Source organism: Pteropus medius, unplaced genomic scaffold, assembly GCF_902729225.1.
Source record: "Pteropus medius unplaced genomic scaffold, Ma_sr-lr_union100, whole genome shotgun sequence".
Classification (NCBI taxonomy): domain Eukaryota; kingdom Metazoa; phylum Chordata; class Mammalia; order Chiroptera; family Pteropodidae; genus Pteropus; species Pteropus medius.
This window is the reverse complement of record NW_024347793.1, coordinates 2,029,309-2,041,150: the sequence shown is the minus strand read 5'-3', so window position 1 is coordinate 2,041,150 and position 11,842 is coordinate 2,029,309. Positions and strand designations below refer to the sequence as shown.

General features: G+C 49.3%; 1 protein-coding gene across 1 annotated transcript in view; it reads left to right on the top strand.

The window, feature by feature from the left end:
• Nucleotides 1–11,533, top strand: part of C3 (complement C3) — a 29,456-nt gene extending 17,923 nt beyond the window's left edge. The window contains exons 25-41 of the mRNA XM_039878521.1: nt 139–214; nt 498–657; nt 1,642–1,740; nt 3,670–3,826; nt 5,210–5,373; nt 6,444–6,602; nt 6,729–6,788; nt 6,891–6,981; nt 7,079–7,130; nt 8,620–8,707; nt 8,825–8,914; nt 9,763–9,868; nt 10,088–10,177; nt 10,371–10,454; nt 10,962–11,045; nt 11,122–11,257; nt 11,342–11,533. Coding sequence (XP_039734455.1) covers nt 139–214; nt 498–657; nt 1,642–1,740; nt 3,670–3,826; nt 5,210–5,373; nt 6,444–6,602; nt 6,729–6,788; nt 6,891–6,981; nt 7,079–7,130; nt 8,620–8,707; nt 8,825–8,914; nt 9,763–9,868; nt 10,088–10,177; nt 10,371–10,454; nt 10,962–11,045; nt 11,122–11,257; nt 11,342–11,483 — 1,838 coding nt within the window. The 3' untranslated portion in view covers nt 11,484–11,533. The remainder of the gene's footprint in view (nt 1–138; nt 215–497; nt 658–1,641; nt 1,741–3,669; nt 3,827–5,209; nt 5,374–6,443; nt 6,603–6,728; nt 6,789–6,890; nt 6,982–7,078; nt 7,131–8,619; nt 8,708–8,824; nt 8,915–9,762; nt 9,869–10,087; nt 10,178–10,370; nt 10,455–10,961; nt 11,046–11,121; nt 11,258–11,341) is intronic.
• The last annotated feature ends 309 nt before the right edge of the window (nt 11,534–11,842 follow it).

Here is an 11,842-nt window from a genome sequence, read left to right as displayed (position 1 = left end):
CCTCCTTCCTCTTCCCGCCGCCGTCCTGCCTTTCGCAGACTCCTCCCCGCTCTCTAAGTCCCTCTCCCATCTGACACACGCGCACCAACCACCAACTCCCGCTCCCGCTCCTCTGGTGACACTTCTCTGCTCCCGCAGGGTACACCCAGCAGCTGGCCTTCAGACAACCCAACAAAGCCTTCGCGGCCTTCCTGGGCCGGCCATCCAGCACCTGGTGAGCTTGCCTGCCCTTTGTCTTGCACGCCCCTGGGAAGGGATCTGGATCCCAAGCTTGGGGTGGTCTAGACTGGCCCCCCCAATACAGCAGTGTGGGGAGGACCCCTCCACCCACAGAGTCAAGGCACCCACTGGCTAAGTGACCTACGGTCGTTAAGCACTGCCTGCATGCAACGCGGGGCACATCCAGCTGGACCTTCCCCTCTCTGCTCATTGGCTGGGTGGGATGGCAGTCTCTGGATCCCAGAGCTGGTTGGCTCATTTTCTGTGCCCACCTCCAGGCTGACAGCCTATGTGGTCAAGGTCTTCTCTCTAGCGGCCAACCTCATCGCCATAGACTCTGAAGTCCTCTGTGGGGCTGTCAAATGGCTGATCCTGGAGAAGCAGAAGCCCGATGGAGTATTCCAGGAGGATGGACCCGTGATACACAAAGAAATGATTGTAAGAGGCAGGAATTCAGGCCAGACTCGGGGAGAGGGAGTCCTGAGTGTCACGGAATGGACAAGAGAAAGTACTCCATCTGCCATTTGCCCAATTTACTGTGTTGTTGGGGTGCGGGGTTGAGGGGGGCGGTGCGGAACAGGGAAGTAAACGAGTTGTCAGAATCGTTCCTCCTTTGCAAAAACCAGAGACTTGTGGAGTCCACTACAAAATGAGAGTTCCTCGGCTCCCCATTGCTTTGAGAATAATCCCAGAACTCCTTAGAGTTGTGGTTCTCAAAGTGTGGTCCCCAGGCCAGCAGCGTCAGCATCACCTGCAGACTTGTTGGAAATGAATGTTCTTGGGCTGGAGCCCAGGTGCACTGAATCAGAAACTTTAGGGATGGGGCCTAGGAATCAGTTTTAATAAGCCCCCACCCCAAGTGATGTCGACGTGTGCTCAAGCTGGAGAATTGCTGCCTCGGCCCGATCTTTCATAGTTTCACATTTGAGCCTCACTCTATCCAGCCATGGGGCCTTTGCACATGCTGTCCCCACTGCCTGGCATGCTGAATCCTACTCACTCTTCAGATCGTGGCCCCACTTGTCATCCTTCGGGAACACTCTTCCCAACCTCCCTGCCTGAATCACACTCCCACTGTCCATTCTCACTGGCACGTCCACTTCTCCTGCATGGCACTCATCAGTTTGTAATGATACATCTGTTGACAAGCTGGCTGGTTCACGGCTGTCTCCCCTACTAGATAGGGAGCTCCATGAGGGCTGGGGCCAGTGTCTGGTTTTTGTCAACCATTTTATCTATAGCACCAACATTTGCAGAATGAGTGAATGAATGAATGAGTGAATGAATACTAGAGTTTGGCCCTCCTGTGAGACACTGTGTAGCGAGCCAGCCCTGCTCTGACTCAGTGATCCTACGGGGGGGTTGGTTGGCATGTGGGGACGTACTGATGACCTCATCCTTGCTTCCTGCTCCGCATCCTAGGGTGGATTCAATCATGCTGAGGAGAAAGACGTGTCCCTCACGGCCTTCGTTCTCATTGCGCTTCAGGAGGCTAACGATATTTGCGAGGGACAGGTCAACGTAAGTGTCCCCCGTCCGTTCGCTCCTCTCTCCTACCCAGGGCACATCCACTTTGGAGATCTCGTAATCATCCCATGTCTTGGGGTTTTGAGAGTAGGTGTTTGACCTTTAGCTTCCCAAGTGAGGAACCCCAGGATCCCACCTTCGGCCAGCTGCTTCTCCCTCCTCAGGACCCCAGAAAAGAGATGGCAGGGAGAAGGCCGTTACCTTTAGTGGCCGAGAGGAACCCAGACCTTTCTGATTTAAAGCTCGCAGATTTGAAAGAAATTTTGGTAGAAATGAGGCAGCTCTAGGGCTGTGGCGTCAGGCAGATCTGACTTGAGATCCTGACTCTCAGGCACTTCCCCTCGCTGGGTCTCAGTGTGTGCATCTGTAAAACGGGTATAATAACTTTGTATTTTTTAGGACTCTAAGTTGTTCTAGATGTAACACGTGTGACCTAGGTTATGCAAAAATCGATGGGAGAATTATTTTAAGGGTCCAAGAATTTATCAAATGAAAAAATGCAAGTGGTTTGGGGACTCTTCCAGGATGCCTTGTTCCCCTCTGTGGTGTCCTTCATTCCCTCCTGGCACAGTCATTCAGCTTTCCCCGCCACTCGGCCAGCCTGGCGGAACATGGCTTGCCTTCCTTGGGGAAATAGCCAGAGCAAGGTTAGAGTTTTCAGATTCCCCGGGAAGGATTCTGGTTGCCTCAGTTGAGTCAGGTGATCACTTCTGAACCAATCAGCTTAGACCAAGAAGTAGGCCTTACTGGGCCAATATGGCTGCTTCCACTGTGGCCATTGGATGAAAGGGAGGAAGAGAGGTTTCTACAAAAGTCAGGGGTGGGTGCAGGAGAGAGCCTGGCAGGCAAAAGGATTCGTTTCTACTACAGCATAGCAACCTCGTAATAGGATATAGCATAGGCTGTGGAACCAGACTGCTAAGGTTCGAATCAAGAATGTGCTAGAACGTGCTTGAGAAAAATGATTGTTACTATTCCAGGAACTTTTCAAGCTGGTCGTTAAACACAATTGTTATTAAACATTAAATTATAAATTTAAATAAATTCGACTAAACATTAAACATAAAACAAAGATAATAAACACTCAAAACTCACCATTTCTTATTTTACTAACTTTTATCATTATCTGTGCTCTCCAGATTATTTATATCTGTCATACCTGTATGATGGACATATTACATAATAGTGTGCTAATACCCATTTCTTCCAAACTCTACATTCAGTGATGTCACATTGGTAGGTTGAAATTGGCCATGGTAGCATTTACACTATGAAAATCAGCATACACTACAAATCATGTCTGCCTCCAGCCCTCAGTTCTCAGTGTCTCGGTATTCTCATCTGTGCAGTAGTCATGATGATGAAATTCATACCTACCTGGTAAGATTTAAATGAGTGAATATGTGACTGGCACACAGTGTTAGCTATGATTGATGATGATGGTGATGATGATGATGACGGTGATGATGACGACGACGACGATGATGATTAGATAAGAGTGGTCCCAGGTGTATGCCAGCTCGTTCTAGCTCATGAGTGCCTATTCGAGGTGTCTCTTTCTCACGCCACGTCCAGGTACATCATCACATTGGTAGCTTGAAGTTGGACATGATGAGAGTATTTGCACCACAGTAATTAGTGATCTATAAACCAGCCCCCCACCACTGAGTAGAGAACTGGTTATTAAACATTTATCAGCACATTACTGGGTATATAGACTGCACCAGGCACAGAGTAGGTACTCAGCAACAGAGCAGTTCATGGTGGCTAAAATGTCTGAGAGAGCCTTAAAAATAGATCCAAAACAGAAGTGTCCCAAGGACGGAAACCTTGTGCCTAGGAAGTGGTGTTTATGTGACCCTTATCGGCTCTTTGTGACAGCAGTGCCCACTACACCAGAGCACCCAATCTTCTTTCTCGTAGAGCCTGGGGGCCAGCATCAACAAGGCAGGAGACTTCCTTGAAGCCCAGTACGACAACTTGCAGAGACCATATAGTATAGCCATTGCTGGCTACGCCCTGGCCCAGTTGAACAAGCTGAACGGCCCTCTCCGGGACAAATTTCTGGACAGTGCCACAGGTGAGGGGCCACCTCGTGGCAGTAAGGAGAGGTTCATGGCTGAAGTTTGAGGGTGGCCATCTTGAGTTGGTATGCATGGCTCTCAGCTGTGCTTGGATAGACAGCTCCAAGCTCAGCTAGGGTGGATGACACTAAGCCGAGCTGGGGCAGGTGGCTGCAGGTGTGAGAAGTCCTCATTGTAAGTGACACAAGAAGATCCACTGCATCCTTCAACAAATGCGTGTTGAGCACCTGCTGTCACACGTGGGCTCTGACATCAGATAGATTCAGATCCCATTCTGCCGCATTCTCACTGTGAGACCTTGTATGGTTCACTTAACCTGTCTGGACCTTGTGTTTAATATGGTACCTACATCACAGGGTGACTGCGAAGATTAAATGGGCGATGCCGGTAGAAGATCTACCACACAGTAAAAGAGCTATCACTGATGTTGTTACTGCCTTTAGTATTGTTAATGACATTATCATTATCTCGAGGGTAATTAGGATTAGACAAGATGATGGTGTAGGGATTTTAGCACAGTGGGTAGCATAGAGTGAGCACTTAATCATCAGTTACAGTGACGACACCGTATCGGGTTTATACTCACTGATGTAACATATCTGAACGTACACTGAAGTGGTTTAACAAGAGAAGTTGGTCTGTTGCCGTGTAAGAGCACAGTGTGGGTGCCCCGAGTTGGTAGAAAGCTCTCCTCCATAAGCAATGCAGTGATCTAGGCTCCGTCTTCTCATGGCTCTGCTACCACGGGGCTTCAGAACCATTCCGTCTACGCAGAAGGAGAAACAGGCATGGAAGGGGCCCCTTTGGCCAGAGCTCAGTCGTGTGGACGTACCTACCTACAAAGGCATCTGAGAGATATAGTCCACTGTGCGCCCAGGAAGAGGAGAAAATGATTCTTGGTGGCAGTCTCTGCCAAAAGTACTTTCTCAGGCACTTGGGACATCACAGGGAATATGGCACAGCCCCTGCCATCGTGGCCTGACACTCCGGTTGAGGAAAGAAACGAGTTAACAGACTTCTGTAGATCATCATAGTGCTAGAATGGGAGAAGCGCAGGATGCTCTAGGTAAGAATTAACCAGGAGTGGATGGAAAAAAGGTGCTCCGAACAGAACAGAATACGCAAAGGCTCGGAGGTAAGAATAGCTGGCGAATTAGGAAATCTCTCGTAGATCAGCGGAGCCGTAGTCAGAATTCAGATGGAGGAGTGAAGGTTGATGAGGGGAGAGTGAGGCAGGAACCAGCAGATTGAGGTCCTCGAATATCGGGCAGGAGACCTGAGTACCAAGAGTCAAGTATGAATCTTTTCTCTAAGATTTCTCTGAGCTATTGCCAGGCCGGACAGAGCGGTGAGTACATGGGCTGGTGTTCTCTCTGCAGAGAAGAACCGCTGGGAGGAGCCTGGCCAGAAGCTCTACAACGTGGAGGCCACATCCTATGCCCTGTTGGCCCTGCTACTGCTCAGAGACTTTGACTCTGTGCCTCCCGTCGTGCGCTGGCTCAATGAGCAGAGATACTATGGCGGTGGCTATGGCTCCACCCAGGCAAGTGGTCCCACATGCCCCAGGCAACTGCACCCTTACCTCCTCTGGCCTTCCAGTGGCCTCCCAGACAAGAAGCTGAGACCAAGACAGGCAGTTAATTGGAACGAAGTTGAGAAATCAGATTTTTTAGTTGCGAATCTACCTGTGGGTTCTGGACTGCCTTCTGGATGCCCCAGGCTGTATTCCGAGTCCTCTTCCCCTCCTGATGTCTAGATCGTATTCTCGGGCACAGGCTCAGGCGTGAGCCTCTCCCTGGTGGGTTCTAGACCATGTTCCCGGTTCTGCCGGCCTCCTCCTTATTTATCCTATCTCACCAGTGGATTCTAGACCAGGAAATTAACCAAGTCCCTCTCTCCCTCTGGTGGATTCTAGACCATGCTCTCAGGTCCGGCGGGCTCCCCATCTTACCTGTCTTATTTCAGGTTACACCCCATGTTCTGTTATTCTAGGGCATTATCCAGGCCTCTCTCTCCCTCCTGAGTTCCAGACCATGCTTTCAGCAACCTCAAGCTGTAGCAACCTCGGGCTCCGGTTGGAGTCCTGATCACTCTCAGTGTCACTCTTGGGTTCTAGGTGATATGCTTAGTGTCCCCAGGCTCCAACTTTTTTCTTTTTTCACAAGTGGATTCTAGATCCATTCTCAGTGCTTCCAAATCCTTATCTGAGACCGTCTTCTCCAGATGGGTCTAGACCACATTCTCACATTGCTAGACCCTCAGTCTTACACTTGCACTTTCTGACGGATTCTAGACGTGTTTTCCGTGTCACCAAGCTCTGGCGTAAGTCTCTGTCCCTTGGAGAACGTGTCTTTAGTGTACGGTGACGCCCAGTCTTATCCTGGTGTTCTCTGGTGGGTTCTAGGTCATAGTTTTAGTGTCACCAAGCCCTGGTCTGAGCTTCCCTCTCAGAGAGTTCTAGAACGTGTCCTCCATATCCGCCAAACCCAAGTCCAGTTGGGATCTAGGTCACAGTCAGTGCCCCAGCTCTGATCTGAGCCTCTTCGCCCCCATTGGGTCCTAACCACTTTCTCAGTCTCCCAGGTCACCCTTTTTCTCTCTCACGGGTTCTAGGCCACTTTCATGGTGTTCCAAGCCTTGGCCCAATACCAGAGGGATGTCCCTGCCCACGAAGAGCTGAATCTGGATGTGGCCATCAACCTGCCCAGCCGCAGCTCTCCAATAGAGCACCGCATCTACTGGGAATCCGCTAGCCTCCTGCGGTCAGAAGAGGTACAACTGCCCAGACAAACCCTCCTCGTTCTCATCTTCGTGCTAGTCGGGCCTGCAGATGACCATCGCAGCCAGGGAAGAACTTAGTTCCCAACACCCTCTATTTTCTCTCTCCACTCCCTGCAGACCAAGGCAAATGAGAACTTCACAATAACGGCTTCAGGGAAAGGACAAGGCACTTTATCGGTAAGAAAGAGAACTCGCACCTACTTGGCTCACTGCCAAAAGGGACCCTCTCTTTCCCAAGTTAAGTAAGCTGACACCTTGTCTCCTCTCCCATCTCACCAGGTGGTGACAATGTACCACGCCAAGATCAAAGGCAAAGTCACCTGCAAGAAATTCGACCTCAGGGTTAACATACGACCAGCCCCTGAAACAGGTAGAAGCAATAAAGCCTCTGTCACCCTTCCGCCACTGCCATTCTAGCGTCAACTGCCCTCCTGCCCACCTCATCCTTCTGTCTTCTCTGTTTCTAGTCAAGAAGCCTCAGGATGCTAAGGACACCATGTTCCTTGAGCTCTGTGCCAAGTAAGAGATGAGTCACTGGAGTGCATCTTGGCCATCCTTCTGTCTCTAGCAAGACTTCTTATAAGTAATATCTGTGGTACTTAATACTTTCTGGAAATGTATCATGTGGCTACTGTTGTGCCAAGTACCCACCGCGGGGTAGATAGCACAGGCAGTCCTTGCTTCGCATGGCAGTGGGAGACTAGCCATGACCACATAAGCCGAGACTGTGCAAAGTGATCTTAATAATCGATGAGGGAAATTACGATTGTCTCAGGACTTTTAAATTTTGTTCACCACATCGTTAAAAACTCTCATACTGCCAATTATAAAGATATAAATGAAAAACATAGTATGATGAGCATTCGTTTAGTGCACTGTAATTTAAAACACTAGAACATTGAAGATCAAAGGTGGTTTTGGTTTGTTTTTGTTTTTGTTTTGCAAAGCACTTACCTAGGTGCTGTGATTCGAAAGTCCTCCTCTCTCCTCCCTGTGTAACTTAAGATATGGAGCAAGCGTCTTTTATATGACGCCTTGCATTGTCAAATTCTCCTCTGAATTTGGGTCAGCTTCCAATATTTAATTTTCGGGGCTTTCAACGTCATGAGGTACTTGAGAGTTCCTTTGCTGTGAAGTTTTTCAATAGTGGGACATCTTCGTTTTGGGGGCACAACCACTTTCCTCATTTATGGCAATGTGCTTGCCTTCGCTGAGTTCCTCCGGCCATGTGGCTGGTCCCTCTGACGGCAGCAGGGTCCACATTCCTAGGCTTTGCTATTCCTCCTCTCGATTCCATTTATGTGCTATTGAAATTTTACTCTCGCTATTACCACCCTTCATTTCTTTGTCACACTTCCATCTTTGTTGGGCAGTCCCTTCTTTCGATGAACCATTTTGATAAAATGTCACATGGGTTTTTCACTGGGAGAGAAGAAAGTACCACATGCTTTGCTATCTGTGTAAGACCTGAATGATGGATGCTCAGTCACCTGTCACTGACAGACCTTGAAGGAAGTGATGTGGTTGGTCATTGATTGTGATGGGCACCTGCTATTTCCATAGTGATCGTGGACTGAAGAGCTAGCACCGAGATTTGTCCTTTAGGCAATTACTTGCCATTGGTATGCCGTGGTACTAAAATTAGAACTGTGTTGCTGGGGGACTAGTGTTATTGAGTTAGACCATCGTAATGGAATCATGCAAAGTGAGACCTGCCCATAGTCTTGTCTTCATTTTCGAGAGATTAAGTGACTCATCAGATGTTACGTAGAGTTGGAACTTGAACCCATGCAATTGGGCTCCAAAGCTTGATCGATTCGTCACCTTGACCATTATGCTACCTTTCCTTTATCTCACTTGGGGAAGTGTTTTATAAGACTTAACATCACTCTAAGCTGCTGTGTGGGAACCAGAAGCCTCGGTCCCTGATCAGACCCCCTTGTCCAGGTACTGACCCCCAGGGCTGACCCCACCTGGGACTCAACCCCTGTCTCCCTGCCCCGTCCAGGTACTTGGGAGACCAAGATGCCACTATGTCCATCCTGGATATATCCATGATGACGGGCTTTTCTCCTGACATTGATGATCTCAAGCTGGTATGAAGGTCTTGGGTTGGACAGCTGGGGTAGGTGGGAAGGAGCCTGGGGTCTGGAGGAAGCTGGAGGGAGGGAAGGTGATCCATGAGGGGTTCTCACAAGCCCTGCCCTCTCCAGCTGAGCACTGGCGTCGACAGATATATATCTAAGTATGAGCTGAACAAGGCTGTCTCCAATAAGAACACCCTCATCATCTACCTGGACAAGGTAAGGCTTCTAGTGGGATCTTGGCCTGTACCTGGCTGGCCTTTTCCTTCTCCACCGGTCTTTGTCTTAGAGTCCTCTGCTGGATCCATTATTTCTAATTTCTAGAAGAAAAGAGGATTATGCATGAAATGCGTTTTTAAAATTTTTTTGTATTTTAATTTTTGTATTTTTCATTTTTAAATGTAATTTCAACCTTTACAGAGAAATTGTAGAGCAGTATAGAAAAGTTTCATATATCTTTTACCCAGATTCACTAATTGTTAGCATTTTTCTCTAAATATACATGTCTGGCACATATTACATACACATGTCTGTCTGTCTTTTTTTCTTTCTCATTTATTTTTTCCAGCTTTATTGATATATAATTGACATGTGCCATTGTGTAAGTTTAAGGTGTATGAGGTAATGATTTGATATATGTATATATTCAGAAATGATCACCACAATAAGGTTAGTTAGCACATCGATCACGTCATATAGTTATAATGTGTGTGTGTTGAGAACTTTTAAGATTTACAATCTTAGCAACTTTCAAATATACAGTGAAGTATTGATAACCCCGGGATGCTTATATGAGCATAGATAGCAATCTGGTGACTAGAATTTAGTTGCACAGCCACACCAATTGAAAGAGAGGCTGAGAAATATAATCTAGCCATGAACCTTAGAGAAAAAGAAAATAGATTTGTTGAACTGCTCGTAAATCTTTGCCACCTCCTGCCCCGCGGTTTCCCAGGTCCCTCCTGATTCCCCCATTTCTCCACCATCACCCCAACCCCCATTCTCATGTCACCCACTGACCAACCTCCTCCCATGTCACCCACCGACCAACCTCCTCCTTCCCCCAGATCTCGCATGTCTACGAAAACTGTCTGTCCTTCAAAGTTCACCAGTACTTTGATGTGGGGCTTATCCAGCCTGGGGCAGTCAAGGTGTACTCCTATTACAACCTGGGTGAGAAGCCAACCTAAGGCCTGGGGTCTGAGGGTCCCAGGGATCTGTGACTTGGGGGTCTAGGGGTCCCAGGGATCTGTGACTTGGGGGTCTGGAAGGGTCTTAGGGTTTGGGACCTAGCCATTCCAAGTCTGAGGGACTGGAGTCAGGAATCTGAGCCCCGTAGGCATGGTCTTGGGTGGAGGCCCAGGCCTCTCACCCTTCCCCCTCTGCCCACAGATGAGACATGCACCAAGTTCTACCACCCGGAGAAGGAGGAAGGAATGCTGAGCAAACTCTGCCACAATGAAATGTGCCGCTGTGCTGAGGGTGGGTTCACAGGGGCCAGGAAGTGGTGGACCACACCCACTGGGTCTTCCACTTCCATAGGGGTGACCCAAGGGGCCCCAAAAACCCATACCAAATGGACACCAAGAAGGATGGGCCTGGGGCTGGCCACACCCGTGAGTGGAGGGCCCTGGGCAAGAAATGGGACTTATACCCCCACCCACTCACCCCACAGAGAACTGCTTCCTGCATCAAGTGGATGACAAGATCACCCTGGAGGACAGGCTGGACAAGGCCTGTGAACCAGGAGTGGACTATGGTGAGTGTTCAGGTGTGATTGTATGTAAGCATCAGTGTATGTGGCTGTGGTTGTGTGTGTGATACTGTGTAATGGCAAGTGTGGTCATGCTTGTGTGTGTGACTGGCTGTGAGTGATCACGGCCGCATGTGGCTGTGCTTTAGGCTGTGGTTGTGGGTGACTGGTGTGTGTGTGTGTGCGCTGTGAGGGGCCATGATTGCGTGAGATGGTGACATTGGATATGAGTAGCTGTCCTTGCATATATGATGAGTTGCAAGTGGCTGAATTGTGCGCATGGCTGTGTGTGCAGCCATGTGAAACGGCAGTTGTATGACTGTATGTGGCTGCATGTATGACTGGGGGAGAGGCAGAGACTGTAGCACGACTGGGGGGAGGTAGGGACTGTAGCACGACTGGCTGTGATCCCACACGTATCTGCTTGAGGTAACCCATACGCCCAGGTGCGCTTGCAGGTAGGGTGCCCCGCGGTCAACCCTGCCCATGACTCACATTGTCCTCCCGCCTCAGTGTTCAAGGCCAGGCTGCGCAAGAAAGAGCTGTCAGATGACTTTGACGAGTACATAATGGTCATCGAGCGGGTCATCAAATCAGGTCAGCTGTGTACCCTGTGTTCTGTCTTCTGCCCCCGCCACATTCCCGGCTCAGCTTCTCCTTCCTTCCCCTCCAGGCACCGATGAGGTGCAGGATGGACAGGAGCGCAAGTTCATCAGCCACATCAAGTGCAGAGAATCCCTGAAGCTGCAGGAAGGGAAGCACTACCTCTTCTGGGGCCTTTCCTCAGACCTGTGGGGAGAGAAACCCAAGTGAGTGCAGCCCTGACTGTGCATGTGCTTGCCCCGCCCCTCTTCTCTGGCCCCCCCTTACCTGCCCTCCGTTTCTCCCAATAGCATCAGCTATATCATTGGGAAGGACACCTGGGTGGAGCTGTGGCCCGATGCTGAAGAATGCCAAGATGAGGAGAACCAGAAAGTGTGCAATGAACTGGCCAACTTCACCGAGAACATGGTTGTCTTTGGCTGTCCCAACTGACCCCCCATCACTGTCCCCACCAATAAAGCTTCTATTGTATTTCACTTCTATCCCAAAGACTGGAGGTCTTCAAGAGAGGGAAAAAGGCAGCTGTGGTCCTCGGTTGCCTCACCTGCATCTCAGCTCCGATCTTACCTGAAACCTCAAAAGAAAAAAAAAAGGGAGGGGGAATGGAAAAACATGTGAAAGACATCCTCAGATCTCTCCCCTTGAACCAACAATAAGCCGGACATCTAAAACTGAACAAAAAACACTCAAACTACACACCAGCACATCTGAGTGCGACATCTGCACGTAAGAGCTACCACAAGTCAGAACCTCAGGTGTTGGGAAGTGGACTGGGACAAATAAAGAAGCTG